This window comes from Tursiops truncatus, chromosome 15 (assembly GCF_011762595.2).
Source record: "Tursiops truncatus isolate mTurTru1 chromosome 15, mTurTru1.mat.Y, whole genome shotgun sequence".
Classification (NCBI taxonomy): Eukaryota; Metazoa; Chordata; class Mammalia; order Artiodactyla; family Delphinidae; genus Tursiops; species Tursiops truncatus.
In genome coordinates this window covers 957,097-973,669 of record NC_047048.1, presented here as the reverse complement: position 1 = coordinate 973,669, position 16,573 = coordinate 957,097, and the positions used below count along the sequence as shown (strand labels likewise).

The window sequence follows — 16,573 nt, the reverse complement described above, 5'->3', positions numbered from 1 at the left end:
GAGTTTGGTATCCGTGGAGGGGCAGCAACTGTATTCATGTCTGTACCTGCAGAAGGAAGCCTGGGAGGATAAAAAGGAAACTAAGGAAAAGGGTTGCCTTTGGCCGTTGGGGGACGATGGGGCGCGGATAGAAACGAGATTGCTGTGTCAATTTCCTTATGTCATTCTGACTGCCAGACCGTGAAGTGTATTAGCTATTCAAAACTACAGAATCAAATTAAAAATGAAATAAAATGGAGGGAACTATGCCGACCTCACAGGACTGGTGTGAGAGTGCAGTTTCTAGATGGCCGTGAAGACCGTCGCACAGCGCCGGGTCCCTGGTTGGCCTTAATAAATGGCGCCTTTACGACGGCTTTACGGCAGAGACAGCGCTGCTTACCCAGATACACGGCTCCTCTTTGCCCTGGGAAGAGCCTTGCGACCATCACGGCCCACGCCTGGGGTAGACAGACCTGCCCGTCGCCCAGCTGGGCAGAGCTGGTTCTTAGGAGCCTGGGCCCCCCTCCCGGCACAGGGTCCACCCCGCCCCCTCCTTCCGGAGAGCTGGAGGTCGGGCGTGCCGTGGGCAGACTCAGCGGGCCCTGGCCAAGGTCCAGGGAAACTGAGGGACACTGGGGCCCCGAGATCAATTACTCAGCAGGGAGGTGAGGGGCAGCTCTAGCCGCGAGGGGCTCCCAGCACTTACTACCCCTCAGGATCCTCACAGCTGTCCCCAGAGTCCTGGACCCCAGAAAGGTAGGGGGCTGGAACCTTGGATGGGCCGGACCATGGGGCACCTGCTGCAGGCCCCACCCCTCCACGGGCAGGCCAGTGGGGCTCTCTAGGAACTGAAGGGCTGGTATTGGCACCCCACGCCTGTGACGGGGCTGCCTTTGCGGGGGGATGTTTGCTGACCCAAGAACAAATGACTCCTGCCCTCGGCCCGGCCAGCGGTGCCCTCCCCTTGCCCAGCGCTGACCACGGCTGCCCTTTGAGGATGAGGGACCTGAGGCTCGGGGAGGAGGGCACTGGCCAGGCAGAGCCCAGGTCCCCTCCTTGGCCTTCCACCATGCCACCAACGCACCTGCTCTCAGGGCCCTGCTGGGCTGCAGCCGTCCCTCCCTCCAGAAAGCTTCCCCAGGGCCAAGGCCCCTCCTGGGAGTGCCTCCTGCAGCCCGGACCTCTGCCGGGGGGCAGGGCTGTGGCAGGGGTTGGGGGGGCGGCTGTGAGCCTGACTGCTTATCCCCTCCTGGCTGCTGGGGTGAAGGAGGTGGTGGGCAGGAGCGGTCTGGAGCCCTGAGTCCTGAAAGGGTCTCCTCCTCCCCTAGCCAAGGGGAAAGGGGCCCCTGGGCATCTCAAATCTAGGAGGGGAGCGAGGGGCTCCGGAGAGGGAAGCAGCAGAGTTTGGCTTCCAAAGGCTCCTCTGTGTGGTCACGTCTGGGCCTGTCTCTGCACCCTTGAACTGGGAATAGGATTGACTTGGAGGATCACATGGGGGGAGGGGAGCTCTTTGTAGAAGGCCAACTGTTCTCAAAGGAAAAGACTCCCGTTATCATGATTATGATTACTGTGTGTTCATGTATTATTAAATAACATAGCCGATTCCCAGTCACAATTTGAGAACAGTTCTGTCAAGATTCCTAACCTCCCTTCCCCCTGCAACCCCCTGCCCGACTGCCGGCGACAGCCGTGTCCTCTGCAAAGCGCCACACCTCTGGGTGGGGTTCCCCCTAATATTTCCAGCCCGTCAACTGCCGGCGGCCAGTTGGCGAGGACATACTGGCTGCTCTTGGGGTCTGCAGCCACTCCTCAAACTGGTACTGACGGCTACACAGATGCAATTTGGTCCCATTTTCCAGGCGGGACACCTGAGACCCAGGTGATGGCAAACTTGTGCTCGTGGCCACCAGTGTGTCACTGAACTTGCTCGTTCCCTTGTCTTAGGGCCTGTGAATTACAAAGGAGGGGGCCAGCAGTGACCACGGCTCTGATACCAGGTTCTTACCAGGTACCCTTGGGGCAGGGAGAGCCGAGCTGCGTTCCCTCCCTCACCCCAGGAGACGTGCCTTTTATTCTGCAAATAAATAGCCTTTCCTGCCCTTGGAATTTAGAGACGCTGGAGGGCAGGGGTTCTCGTCCAGGATGATTTGGCCTGGGGGACACTTGGCCGAGACAGGACACATTTTTGTATTCTTGGCTGTCACAGCTTGGAGAAGTGACAGAAGACTGTTGCCAGAAGTGCATCTCTCAAAAATTGCACTTGACTTTAGGATCCAAAAACAAAATTATTATTATTATTATTATTTTTTGCCAAATCGTGCCTTTCCTTCTGGAATCGTAAGTGAACACGACAATGGTACCTGTTTACACGGTGATGTGGATTTTGTTACAGAGAACACACCAGAGGCTCTCTCACCTGTGAAGCCAATAATGCCTTGTGTATGTGCGATCTGCGGAGAAACGCCTGTAGTTTTCCCTGCAGATGCTGTGGACTATTTAAGAGTAAATTCTGAATGGTTCTTCCCCCTGTTCTACCAAGAGAAAAAATTGCTACTGGCACCTAGTGGGTCGAGGCCAGGGATGCCGCTAAACGTCCTACAAGGCACAGGATGGCCCCAGAAAACAAAGAATTATCCGATACAAAATGTTACGGAACTGCTCGGGGGAGATGCAAGTCACCTGTCTCTCCCCACCCTCCCACAACAGCAAGGATATTAATAGCTGCGCTTTGAGTCCTTTTCTGCCCCAGACACAGGTGAGGCACTTAGCTGTATTCATTAGCCACCCCCCGCCCCGAAACCCCCGCTGAAGAACCCAGCAAGACAGCTTTGTCACCTCCAAGTTAAGGAGGACAGAGGACCACGCCTGGGTATTTGGGTGCAGTGAAGTCGGTCCACGTGACAGGCCTGTGCACAGGTGTTTATTCTGGCCTTATTTGTAACCTCCCCAAACTGAAACAGCCCACGCGTCCACCAACCCGCGGGCACGGCTCGTGACCGGATGCCGTGGTCCGCAGCGGGCCAATCGCCAAGTCACGATTTCACGACTGTAGCGCCATGTGCCCCGGGACGGCCCCGGAAACATCGTCCTCCAACTAGTGGAGCGGGTGTCCTCTCCCCGGAAACCGGGCCAGGCCTTCGTGACAGCTTTGACCCACAGAGGACGGTGGAAGTGCTGTACCGTCCAAGCAGGTCGGTCATAAAAGGGACTGCTTGGTTTTTCCAAACACCAACCAATCCTGTGACTCTCCGACACCAACGGGGCATCCTACGGCTCGATTCAGCTCCACCAGTAACTCCTCTGGGTGAGGGCTCGGTCCCAAGAGGTCCCCCCACAATTTCAGGGGCCTGTTCTGAGCCCCGGGTCCCCAGGCTCCCTCCAGTCTACCTGGCCGACTACAGATTCAGGGGTTCCCATGAACCTGACCTCAGGTTCAATAATTCACTATGTGAACAAAGTACAGAACGTGGGAAATCATTATACTCAGGACAGGTGCACCGCAGAGGCTTCAGCTCAGGAAGAACGCGATGGACGGGGCACACACGGCAAGGCGTGCGCAGAGCCGGGTTGGGGTGCAGAGCCCCACACCCTCCTGAGGCAGCCGCCCTCCCTGCACACCTTGTGTACGCCAACCCGGACGCTCCTAGGATCTCTCCTTCTAGAGTTTTCATCAAGTATTTTTACGTACACAAGATCGATCCAGCCACCGGCCATTGGCCATTGAACTCCATCTCCAGTGCCCCTCCCCTCCTTGGAGTCAGGGGTGGGTGGGGTGCAGCTGAAAGTTCCGACCCTCTCATCACAGGGTGGGTTCCACCAGCAGCTGGCTAGGGGCCCCATCCTGAGTCGCCTCATTAGCATAAACTCAGGTGTGGTCCAAAGGGGCTTGTTAGGAATAACCAAAGACAGCCCTGTCCCTCAGGAAATTCCAAGGGCTTTGAGCTCTGTGCCAGGAATGCTGGAAGGAGACCAAGCACATTCGTCTTACTATTGTGTTGCCTGGCTCTGTCTCTCAGACCTCCTGACCTGGAAACCCTGTGCCATGCAGTCAGGAAGCCCAAGCCACACGCAGGTGCCACCGCGAAGGTCCCAGCTGCGGCCAGACGAAACGCGGACACCTGCGGCCCACGTCTGCACCTGCCTCTCCCCCCACCATGCACACACACAAGAACCGCCCAGCTGAGCCCAGTTAGCCCTGGACCGGGAGAGATAATAACCCGGGATGTGAATAATCCCTCCCATGACCAACGCAGTCTGGAAGTCACCCACCTGGAGGCCGGGGGCCTCCTCTCCCTCCATTGGCAGGCGTTTCCTCAGCTTGAGAACGTCATGGTGGGCCAAGACGACCTGGGAACATCTGTCCCTAATTTCAGAGCCAAAGTTCAAACACATGACATGGTATGAGTTTGTGGCGGTGCTTCTCGAAGAAAAGTGTCGACGGGGAAAAGTGGGACTGGGATGTGTGTTAGAATCTCTGGGACTTTCATTTATGTATGTATTTGCTTTTAAGAAAAGTGCATGAGGGCTTCCCTGGTGGCGCAGTGGTTAAGAATGTGCCTGCCAATGCAGGGGACACGGGTTCGAGCCTTGGTCTGGGAAGATCCCACGTGCCGCGGAGCAACTAAGCCCGTGCGCCACAACTACTGAGCCTGTGCTCTAGAGCCTGCGGGCCACAACTACTGGAGCCCATAGGCCTAGAGCCCGTGCTCCGCAACAAGAGAAGCCACCGCAATGAGAAGCCCGTGCACCACAAGGAAGAGTAGCCCCCGCTCACCGCAACTAGAGAAAGCCCGCCTGCAGCAACGAAAACCCAACGCAGACAAAAATTAATAAATAAATAAATAAATTTATTTTTAAAAAAGTGCTTGAGGGTGTTTTTCTGATTTCAAACGTAATATATGCTCTTTGCAGGAAACTTGACAAACGCAAACAAGGAAACTAAATCCTGCATAGCCACCCCACTGGCGGTGCTGGGGAGATTTTGAGGGTGTGTCGGGACAGTGAGACGTAAGAGGTGAAATCCGGGCTGCCCCGGACAGGCCGGAGGGATGCAGTCATTGTCGCGGTGCCCTCCAGCCCGCTGCAGCAGCCTTAGGATGGGAGAGAACGCGGGGCTGGGCCTGGGGGTCCCTACTCCTTAGTCCCCTTGCACTGGTTCTCCAACTGTGCTCCCTGGAACCCCAGGGTTCTGCACCCCCGCGCCCCCATTCAGGGGCAGCTGGCTCCTCTGTGCCCTGCTCTCTGTGGGTGCCACGAGCCTCCTGCCCCCTCGCGGTCTCTGGAAGGCGTGGAAACAGCGTGTCCCGAGGTGGACTGTGTGCCGAGGTGGATCTGCTTTGCAGCAGAAGTGGGCCCTGGGCTCAGCCTCGTCCCGGGAGTGCCAGCCTGGTCCTGGGGGCCTGGGTGCTCGGGTGGGGGGACTGCTGAACTCCGCAGAGTGTGCCAGGCCTCCGGCCCTCACTGGACGAGGGGGGCAAAGCAGCGACACTGCTGGGGCCTGGCAGGAAGCGCACCCTCTGCGCCATGCATGGGGCGGGGGGCGGGCTGCACCCCAGGCCTGCTTCCTCAGCTCCACTTCCCCAAGCGAGAAACCGAGGCCTCGGGGCCTCCCCGGGTGGGAGGCGGGGAGCCCCTCCCTGCTCGGCAGGCTTCCTGCTCCCATGTGCTCCCTTCCCGGGGCAGGGACTCCTTTCCTCGGGAGCCAGCCCGTTCTATTTTCAGACAATTGTTGGAAAGCGCTTCCCCACCTCCGGCCAGAGGCGGCCCCTGGGGCTTCCGCTCCCGGCCAGGATCTGCCCGGCACAGTCCCAGCTCTTGGCCCCCAGAGCCGGCTTCAGGCCGGGGGCGCCCGGGGCACCCGTCTTCCCGGCCCGGCCCCCCTGCAGCGGCATCACATGGGCAGATCCAGGTCTACGCGCTCTGGACAGGACTGTTCATTCCCGGAGGAAATTCCCGAACGCTCCACGTGAGAGCAGATGGGCACCCGCTGCCCCTGCCCAGCCGCGGGTGTCTGAGTCCCCACAAACACTGACTCATGGCTTCGAAACCCAGTCACCAGGCTGACGGGGCTTCCAGTGCGGGTGAGGCAGTTTCTAAATTTGGGAGACCAGGTAGCTGGGAGCCGAGCAGCCCCCCCCCCTCCTGTGGCCGCTCCAGGGGGTATCCAGATCCCACTCCCCCCACTGTGAGTGCTGGGAAGGGCCGGGCCTGGCTGGGCTGGGGACCACTGACCCGGGCAAGGAGACCTAAGCCCGGAGACACCGCCCGGGCTGGAGCCCAGCTTGGGGCCCAGGTCCCCAGCCGGGAGCAGCTGCTTCCTGCCCAGAGGCCGTTAGACACACACAGCTGCAGCCCTGCCCTCCGCACCGCCCCCCCGGGGGCCTGGGCTGGTCCCTCTCACTTCTGACGCCCACCTGCGGCAACCCCAGCCCTGGTGCCGGTGGGTTCCTTCCCCCCATGGAGCCACGGGGGGCCCGGCAGACATGCGTGCCCCTCACGCAGTCGCTAGGTCCGGAGCCTGGGGGGCAAGGCTCTTGCGTGGCTCCAGGTCACAGTACAGATGACCTGGGACTGCAGGGGTCAGAGGCCTGGGCTTGCCCGCCGGACGTGTCCCTCCAGGCTGAACCCAGCTCCCGACCATGGTGGCTTCTCTGCTTAGGGTCTCCCTCTGCTCCGGGGCCTTGCACCCCTGGTCCACTCACCCCGCCCACGATGACTGAGTGTGGCCTGCAGCCCTGCACCGGGCAGGGGACACACAGGCCAGGTGCTGCTGGGGGCTGAGTCAGGTGGGAAGCAGGCCTTAAAAATGAGACCGGCAGGTAAGTCATAGGATCTCGGGGGCGGCCAGGGCTCTAAAGGGAGCTTTTGGGCACGGCAGTTCCCATAGGGCCTGGGCTGTGGTTCTGGGAGCTAGGGTGACAGCACCTGGGCTTCCTGACATAGAAGGGCCGAGCAGAGGCCCTGAGACAGGAGCCTGGTGTGTCCCAGAGACGGCGAGAAGGCTGCGGTGCCGGGTGGGATGCAAGGGGGAGCGGCTGGCCACGCAGACCGGGGTCCTGCAGCTGCTGTCGGTGGGAAGGAGGTCCCAAAACACACGCCACCAGGACCCTCAGAATGGACCTTGTTGGGAAATAGGGTCTTTGTGGCTATAATTTGGGTAAGGATCTCGAGCTGAGATCATCCTGGGTTAGCGTGGCCCTAAATCCACGGAGAGAAAAGGACACATGCAGAGAGGGGAGGCCTGGGAAGTCGGCAGCAGAGACGGAGGACGCGGCCCGAGTTCAGGAGCCTAGGGCCCCCAGGAGCTGGAAGGGGCCGGAGGGACCCTCCCCCAGAGCCTTTGGAGGGAGCGTGGCCCTGGGACACCTGATCTCGATGGCCAGCCTCCAGGACTGTGTGAGGAAATGTCTGTGGTTCTGCCTCCCAGCCTGAGGTGCTTCCCCAGGGAGCTAACGCAGTGGGGTCTCAGGGAGGTCTGGAGACCCCGCATCTTCGGGGAGACTGTGGAACGCAGATTCCTGGGCCCCGCGGGACTCAGAATCCTGGGTGGGCTGCTTGGTGGCCCCTCGCTGCCCCTCTGCAGCGTCTTCCTTTCTCCCGGACCAGGCGTGGTCGATCCTCCGGGTGGACGGACGGCGTCGTGGGGGACAGTCCTCCGATGCCGCTTGTGCATCTGAGTCCCTGGCCTGCTGCTGCCCCAGAATCTCCCGAGGAAAAGATCCCTCCATCTACCCCTTGACCTCTGACCTCCGTGACCCCGACCCCAGCCTCGGGGCTTGTCCAGAACGTTCAGGCAGGCAGGCAGGCTGCATTCTGCAAGGGCCAGGCGCTGTCCCTTGGGGGCACTGCTCGAGCACAGCCGCACAGGCATGCGAATCGCTGTGGGAAGGTGCCAGCAGGAGAGTGGCCGCCACCTGCCCTGGCAGGGGAACCCCTGAGGACTTCACGGAGGAAGCGACTGAGCTGGGAGGCTGGGTTTGGAAGGAAGAAGAGGTTGTGTCCGGTGAGAAAGAGGATGGAGGAAGCATTCCGGGGAGGACCCGCACCGTAAATGCCAGCCTGGACCATGCCTGTCCCGTCCTGGGACAGAGAGGGAGGCTGGGGCCTGAGCAGCCCCTGCGGGAGGATCCCACAGGGCAAGCACACTGCTCTTCATTCCCTAATGGAAACTTCTTTTTCTGGGACATTCACATAATTGCAAAAATGAACCACACAGAGAGGACGGCTTGCATGGCTGCCCCGCCCATCCCTGTAACCATGGGGACCACTGGGTGTGTTTCGTTCCAGACTTTTCCCACTTTTAGATGGATGTGGTCACTTCCTACATGCTGGTGCACGAATGGCTTCTTTCTCTTCACCACCGATTGGGCTGTTTCATCACAGAAGGGTCCACGTGGTCCTTCTGCAGAAGCTTCTGAGAAGTGTGTTGTCGGGATGCCCCACGGCTGCACTGATCAGTCCAGGTGGCTGGACACTGGATCTCCTAGAAGATCAACCTGGTGCCTACATTTCTGCACAGTAGGGGTCAAATCCTAGGAATGGTGGCTGGGTCAGAGGTTGGGCACAGCTCACAGAATGGAGCCTCCCATTAGACGTCCACCCCTCCCCATGATGGTCGTGAGTTCACACAGCATGGGGGCCGGCTGCACGCCCCCCGGAGGAAGGCCGGCACTGGGCAGAGTGTCTGCTGGAACCTGGCCCTGGTTTGATGGCTCTCTTTGAAGGTCTTCCTAGAACTCAGCTGTCTGCAGCAGCCACAGACCAGCTCCCACTCGAAGGTTTGAAAGGAGGGTCTCTCCAGAGCCACCAGGGGCAGCCTTGATGGGGCAGGTTGGGGAGGCCGCCAGGAGGCTGATGCAGAGGGGGCATTTCTTGACGCATCCACCCAAACTCATCCCCTAGCGGTCCGCCCACCCCTGTGTCCCTCCCCCCACCTGTCCTCCCCCCACCTGTCTTCCCCTCTCAGGTGGCGGGTACCATTCTTCACTCACTGAGTGTCACCTCCCTTGCTCCATCCTTCATCTATCCTTCACTCTTTCCATCCTCCCTCTGAGCCATCTATATCAGTTATTCATTCCTGTGTAACAAACAACCTCAAAACTTAGTGGCTTTGAAAAGTAAGAAAGGGAGGGAAGCAAGGCAGTGTTTCAAGAGTCACATCAAAAGAAGGCAGGAACCTGCTGGGTGAGGCCCCCGCTGACCAAACCTCGGACAATCTGAGCATCAAATAAATAGTAAGAGTAAAGGATTATGATCTGCTGAATAGAGAAGCCAAGCGTCCAAACCGATGGGAAAAATAAGTGAATAAATGGAGAAGACAGGACAGCTCTTCCTGACATTAGAATGCCAGCTCAGGAATGCAGAAGGAATAAGGGAAAGAAGAGCACCTCTTCCCGGTCAGCACCAACATCATCACCACCATCACCACCATCTCCATCACCATCATCCTCATCATCACAAACCACCATCACCATCACCATCATCACCACCATCACCACCATCTCCATCATCATCCTCATCATCACAAACCACCATCACCATCACCACCATCACCACCATCACCACCACCATCATCACCATCATCACAATCACCACCATCACCACCACCACCATCGCCACCACCATCACCATCATCATCACCACTATCACCACCATCTCCATCACCATCATCCTCATCATCTCAAACCACCATCACCACCATCACCATCACCATCACCACCATCACCATCATCACAATCACCACTATCACCATCGCCACCACCATCATCACCATCATCATCACCACTATCACCACCATCTCCATTACCGTCATCATCATCACAAACCACCATCACCATCACCACCATCGCCACCACCATCATCACCACCATCACCACCATCACCATCAACACCATCACCATCATCACCATCATCATCACCACCATCACCATCAACACCATCACCATCATCACCACCATCACCATCATCACCAACATCATCACCACTTTCACCATCACCATCACCATTACCATCATCATCATCACCACCATCACCATCACCACCATCACCATCATCACCACCATCACCATCATCACCATCACCATCATCACCATCGCCATCACCGTCATCCTCATCATCACAAACCACCATTGCCATCACCATCACCACCATCACCATCATCACCATCATCATACCATCATCACCATCACCATCACCATCACCATCACCACCATCGCCACCACCATCACCATCATCCTCACCATCACCATCACCACCATCATCACCATCGCCACCACCATCATCACCATCACCACCATCGCCACCATCTCCATCGCCGTCATCCTCATCATCACAAACCACCATCACCATCATCACCATCACCATCACCATCACCACCACCACCATCATCATCACCACCATCACCATCACCACCATCGCTACCACCATCATCATCACCATCACCGTCATCCTCATCATCACAAACCACCATCACCATCACCACCACCACCATCACCACCATCATCACCACCATCACCATCACCATCGCCACCACCATCACCATCATCATCACCACTATCACCATCATCTCCATCACCATCACCATCACCACCATCTCCATCATTAGCATCATCATCACACACCACCAACACCATCACCACCATCATCACCACCATCACCATCACCATCACCACCATCGCTACCAACATCATCATCACTGATTCTGGCTCAAGCCACCCAGGGCGCTGAAACTGAGCTGGTAAAGTTTGAGGGGGAGGAAGACAGCTGTCCAGTCTCAAGGCCTGCCCCACTTATCTCTCACGCACTTCTTTGTTACAAAGGCAAAGTGGTAACTTGACAAAGGAGAAATCCAGCAGGCACCACCTTAACCAAGTAATCCAATTAACTTTGCCAGTAATGGGCTTAATTAACATCATGTAGCTCCTGATAAGTTGTACAGAGAAGAATTTAGCATCACCACGACATTCCTGCCAAAAGTGCGTAACCTGGACCTATTCACGAGGCCGCACTGGACAAACCCGAATTGAGGGGAATTCTGCAGAATAGCAGTCCTGGACGAGGAGGCCTGTCAAGGTCGTGAACGACCAAGGAGGACTCAGGGACTGCTGTAGACGAAAGGGTCTCTGGGACGTATGACAACGGAGTGCACTGCAGGGTCCTGGATGGCCTCCCACTATACGGGTATTATAGGAGCAACTGACAAAAATCTTTTTTAAAAAAAAAATTTATTTATTTATTTGGTTGCACCAGGTCTTACTTGTGGCAGGCAGGCTCCTTGTTGTGGCTTCCCAGCTCCTTAGTTGCAGCACACGGGATCGCGTTCCCTGACCAAGGGTCAAACCTGGGCCCCCTGCATTGGGAGCATGGAGTCTTACCCCTGTGCCACGAGGGAAGTCCCAACAAAGTCTTAATAAGGCCTTAGCATAATGAAGAGGATTGTTTTGATGTTAATTTCTTGATTTGATAATTGTACTGTTGTTGTTACATAACAGAATGTCTTATTTTTAGAAAATATACACTCAAGAATTTAGGAGTTAAGGGGACTCTTTGCAATTCTTAAATAATTCAGGAAAAAAAATCCGAACGGAGAGAAATGAATAAATCAAAGATAGTAAGATGTTAACCTTTAGGGTACAGGGTGAGGGATATATGGGAATTCTTTGTACTATTCTTGCAAATTTTCCATAAGTTTGAAATTATGTCCCCAAAAGGTTTTTTAAACCTTAGTGACCTACAATAATAACAATCGCGGTTTTGCTCGTCTGCAATTTGGGCAGGGCTGTCTCTGCTCCACGCTGCGATGGGTGGGAGAGCTTCCAAGATGGCGCGCTATCCTGGCTGGTGGCTGGTGGGGGCTTCAGGGTGGAGAGAGGACGAGGAACACATTCCCGAAGTCGGGCCCTTCTGCACGCCAGGCTGCAGGCAAGCACGGCCTGAGCTCTTGGGCCGAGTCTCAGTGGCTGGAAGTCGGTGAGGCCGCCTGCCCTAAAGCCTCCGGTGGCCTCTGGCCCGCGAGCGTCACGCCCAGACATCACGTCACCCGCTGCAAGTTTTCACCTGGGCCCACCCCCTCCTTCTCCCTTTAAAACGCAGCGCTTTCCCCGCCTCAGTCGTTACTGAGTAAAATCCATTTCACAGCTTTGCCCCACGTCCGGCTTCGTTTGTCTGCGATGCTGCCTTTCTGACGCACTTGCTCTGTGAGGAGCACCTTGCCCTTCGCGCAGGGACCCCGCTCCGCTCTGCAGGGACCCATCAGGGCTGCCCTCGAGGGAGGCTGCCCGCTGCAAGTGGCGGGGTGCAGAGCCCCGGGACGTAATGAAGACCCCCAGTAAGAGGAGGACGCGAGGGTCTGAGCATGGACCCTAAATCCTCTGCCACTGAGCAGACCTGGTGAATATCACCGTGACCCACTGCGCAGGCCGGCAAACCGAGGCTGATGGATGCCCTCCGCGCTGCTCTGATGAGGGCCTGGCCTCACCTGGGCCCCCGCCCTTCTGCCGGCTTTGCCCGCTCGCGGCTGCTGGGCTCCCTCCTGGACCCCACCAGGGGACCCAGAACCTGCCCTTTTACCCACAAATGGGAGAGGACTCTAAAGTTCCAGCACGTAGGGGTTAGCATCCGAGGCCACCCTTCCTGGCTGTCTGTCCTTGGGCACGTCACTTTCTAAGGTCAGCCTCACCTGCAGGAGGGGGTGACAGCGTCCGCCTCGCCAGGTAGAGATCAGCGGCTGCGAGGCCCCGCCGGCCTCCCGCCGCCAGAGAGCGCTGCAGGCCCCGCGGACCCTCTCGCTTCCTCGCCGTTCCCCCCAACCCCCGCCGCGCTGTTTTGCTGCCGGGTGTTCCGGAAGTCGGGCTCCGAGGGCAGCTTCCGGTTCCGGGGCGGCCGTGGCGGTGGCGGGGAGCCGGTGCGATGGGCCATCGCTAGAAGTGATTGGGCAGCGGCTGCTGGCGAGACAGACCCTCCCGGGGTCCGAGGCGGGGAGGCGGGGTCGCGCGGCCCCTTCGGGAGTGGCTGCGCGCGGCGGGGCTGGCCGTTCGCCCCGAACCCCAACCCCGGACGGTGGGTCCGAATGAATGGGCGAACGGTGGACGACTGACTTGCGCTGGTCTTCTCCCGAGTGAGGCGTCGGCAGCGAGCAGCGGCGAAGGGACGGGGACAGAATGAACCGGGCCAAGCCCACCACCGTCCGCAGGCCCAGCGCTGCGGCCAAGCCTTCGGGTGCGCGACCTCTCCCGGCGGCGCGGCTTCGGGGCTTCCGGCCTGGCTCCTCTGTCGGGTCGCGGCTTCGTTACTCCGAGCCGAACGCGGTTTCCAGGAGTGGGGTCTCGAAGGGCAGCCCTTGGTCCCGGCGGCTCTGGGAGTCGCGAGCCGGGAGGAGGGGGCAGCACAAACACAGTGGCTAAAAGCAGGCTGGAGCCAGACTGGCCTCAGCCCCGCGCTTTGCCACTCCAAGCTGTGTGGCCTTGGGCACGTTACTTAACCTCTCTGTGCCTGGCTGTCCTCACCTGTAAAGTGAGAGTAATGCTGCCTGTTCCAGAAACTCGTTGAGGGTTAAGGGGACTGACACTCGTCCACAAGAGGTGGCCTGGTCTGTAGTAAGCTCCGTGTGGCTGGCTGTCGTTGCTCCCGTCATACGGTCCCAGCTCTGCCGTGGACTTGCTGGGTGACTGGTTTCTTGCCTCCCCCAGCCCTTGTTTAATCCCCTCGGAAATCACAGGAGGTTGGAGTTGGTCTCGGACACCCCTTCCACCTCGGCCACTGTGTGAAGGTGCCCGTTTCTCCATGTCTCTTCTCTGCAGGGCACCCTCCTCCAGGAGACTTCATTGCCCTGGGCTCGAAGGGTCAGGCCACTGAATCGAAAGCGGCATCCACCCTGCTGAAGCCTGCCCCTTCCAGCCTGCCCTCGGAGCGCAAGCGGGATGCTGCGGCTGCTCTGGCGGGCGCCTCGGCCCTGACCGGGCTCACCAAGCGCCCGAAACTCTCCTCCACACCCCCTCTGAGTGCCCTGGGACGCCTGGCTGAGGCCGCAGTGGCAGAGAAACGTGCTATCTCTCCCTCGATTAAGGAGCCGTCTGTGGTCCCGATTGAAGGTAAAGTCAGCCCCTGATGTCCCCCAGAGAATGTAGCCCACGCCTTGTCTGTGCCCCAGGGGTTTGGAACGGCCACTTCCGGCTTAGCCCTGTAGGTGGAGTGTAGGTCCTTTGGAGCATGGAGGACAGGAGTCATCTGCAAGTTTGTTTTTCAAAGCACCTCTCGTAAGGGTGCCTTCACCCCACTGTGCTTCAGATTCTGTGACAGCGATGGGAAGTGCTTGTGTCGCTCAGGGCAAGATGGCACGGGAGGTCTGGGGCCCGAATGGGCTGCTGCCACGTAGCGGGAGCAGCGTTGACGGCGCGCATCTCGGTGGCCTTCTCTCTGAAGCAGACAGGGCATGTGCCAGGGCCTCCTGGATTGGAAAGCCTTGTACAGATTTCCATTGTCCCAGCTCCAGGCGCGGAGCTGATGTGAGACTGATGCACTCCTGGGGGCCGCCAGCGCCTGCCCTCTGGGAACGGGCTCGCTCCACTGTGACAGGCTCTGCTCTGAGCATGGGGGGTACAGGGCAGCACATGCAGACAGGTGCTGTTCTCGTAGCCTGTGCGTCTCGTGAGGACCCCTCTCCCCCCGGGATAAGGAGGTTTGTGTTGCCTCCTCCTTTCTCCTGGCTCCTGACAATGAAGGCCTTACCTCCCTGCTCTTATTCTCCTAGCTGGAAAGGTTATACGACAGCGTTAAAGACAGATTATAGCTAATCCACAAGCCCGCTGTTTACACGAGAGCTTTTAATTTTGTGTGCCTCTAATGTTCCCTTACTTTTCTGTACCATCTTTTCGTTGATTATTTCTAGTGGCCCCACGATGCCCTGTAGATCAGGTCTGTTAAACATCATACCAGTCCCAGGTGTTGAGCGTACAGGTGCTCACGGGACAGCCTCCGGAGAGGGAAGGCCCATCAGGGAACTGTAGCGTGAAATTGAGCCTGAAAGGCTGGATGGGATCTTAACAGGCAGTGCAGGCTGTTGGAGGAGAAACCACTGAGGGGAGGTCCGCGTCCTGGAGCGGGACCTGTGCTTGGGGAACAGGGCACGCAGTGGCCAGAGCCGAGGCGGAGGACGGGGCTGGAGCAGTGCTTTGGGAGCTGAGTCAGACCTTCGGTTCAGGGCCCTCCCCTGGCGGCTGGTGCCCGTCAGGCCTGGAAGCGCTGGCGGGGCCGAGTCCTGACTCAGGCCACGGCCCTCTGCGCGGCTGGCTGTGCTTCGGTATTGTTTTACCATTGCGTGACTCCCAGAAAAGGTGGCTCTGAAGGTTGGATGGAATGCGATTCTGAAGAGCACGTCCAGAACGATAGCGTATTTTACAAACACCTTCAGCAGAACGGAGAAAAGGCTGACAGCTACTTATAGCACGTGGTGCTTGGGACATCTCCACGGCCAGGACGTTCCGTAGCTCTGGTCCACGTTTCCTGCCTATCTGTCATTTTCCCTGGCACATAGAAGGCGCTCAGGGGCTCCTGTTGAATTCTCTGTGTTCAGTGCAGTTAAGTTAGAAATCAGCAACAACGCCTCCTTCCATTGTTTGGGTATCTAAAAACACAATCGTAAAAAACCCCTTGGGAAGTGAGAGAATAGGTAGAACGGAACAGTCCCAAACGCAGCGCAGAGCAAACATGGGTTGGAGCCGAAGCCCGGCCGAGAGGGACCCTCAGAGGAGCGGGGACTCAAGTGCGGGCAGGGGCTGTGCCGGAGCTGCGGTTCCCATCGGAGAAGGAAGGTGGGGGACAGGACGCGCGCAAGGAAGTGAAGAGGAAAGGAGTGGAGAGCAGAGCAGAGGGCAGCTGTGTAGGAAGAGGCTCGAAGCCCCCAGTGGGTTCCTTGCAAAGACAGAGCAGAAAAGCCTCTGCGGGACAGACCCAGGGAGGGACGGCAAAGAAGCGGCCACGACAGAAGAGGAGGAAGGCTGCGGGTGCATCGTGCTGGCTAACTTAAAAGCTTAGAAAAAATGTCCAACTTGTAGGAAAGTAGGCGTTGCAAGAACAGATCACCCTGGGGTAGCCGTGTGGGTGTGGCGAGAGGGCCGTGGTAGCACCTGGCTAAGGCCGACCCTTCGTGGTCTTGGTCGTTCCCGCGGGTCGGGGCAGCATCTGCCCGGCGTCGGCCTCCTGGGAGACCGGCTCAGCCCTGAGACCCTCGCCGGCCGGTCTCTGGTGGTTGGCCCAGTCAGCCCGTGGCCTGGGACCCCCGCGAGCCTCTGCTCGGAGCTGCCTGCCTGACAGGGCCCCGTCTCCCCCTCCAGTCCCGCCTGCGGTGCTGCTGGACGAGATCGAGGCAGCTGAGCTGGAGGGCAACGACGACAGGCTGGAGGGAGTGCTGTGCGGGGCCGTGAAGCAGCTGAAGGTCACGCGGGCCAAGCCGGACAGCACCCTGTACCTGAGCCTCATGTACCTGGCCAAGATCAAGCCCAACATCTTCGCCACGGAGGGGGTCATCGAGGTGAGGGCCGGGCGTCCCCTCCTCCGTCCTGGGAAGGGGCAGGTGGAGGCAAGACGGGCCTCCCCG

The 16,573-nt window shown here is 58.4% G+C and overlaps 1 protein-coding gene across 2 annotated transcripts in view; it reads left to right on the top strand.

Moving 5' to 3' along the window:
• The first annotated feature begins 12,904 nt into the window (after positions 1 to 12,904).
• Positions 12,905 to 16,573, top strand: part of INTS1 (integrator complex subunit 1) — a 28,673-nt gene continuing 25,004 nt past the window's right edge. Inside the window, exons 1-3 of one of the 2 annotated variants that reach the window (XM_073791821.1) lie at positions 12,905 to 13,197; positions 13,779 to 14,069; positions 16,311 to 16,507. In XM_073791821.1, coding sequence (XP_073647922.1) covers positions 13,140 to 13,197; positions 13,779 to 14,069; positions 16,311 to 16,507 — 546 coding nt within the window. In that variant the 5' untranslated portion in view covers positions 12,905 to 13,139. The remainder of the gene's footprint in view (positions 13,198 to 13,778; positions 14,070 to 16,310; positions 16,508 to 16,573) is intronic. The other variant, XM_033840874.2, reaches the window with a different exon arrangement.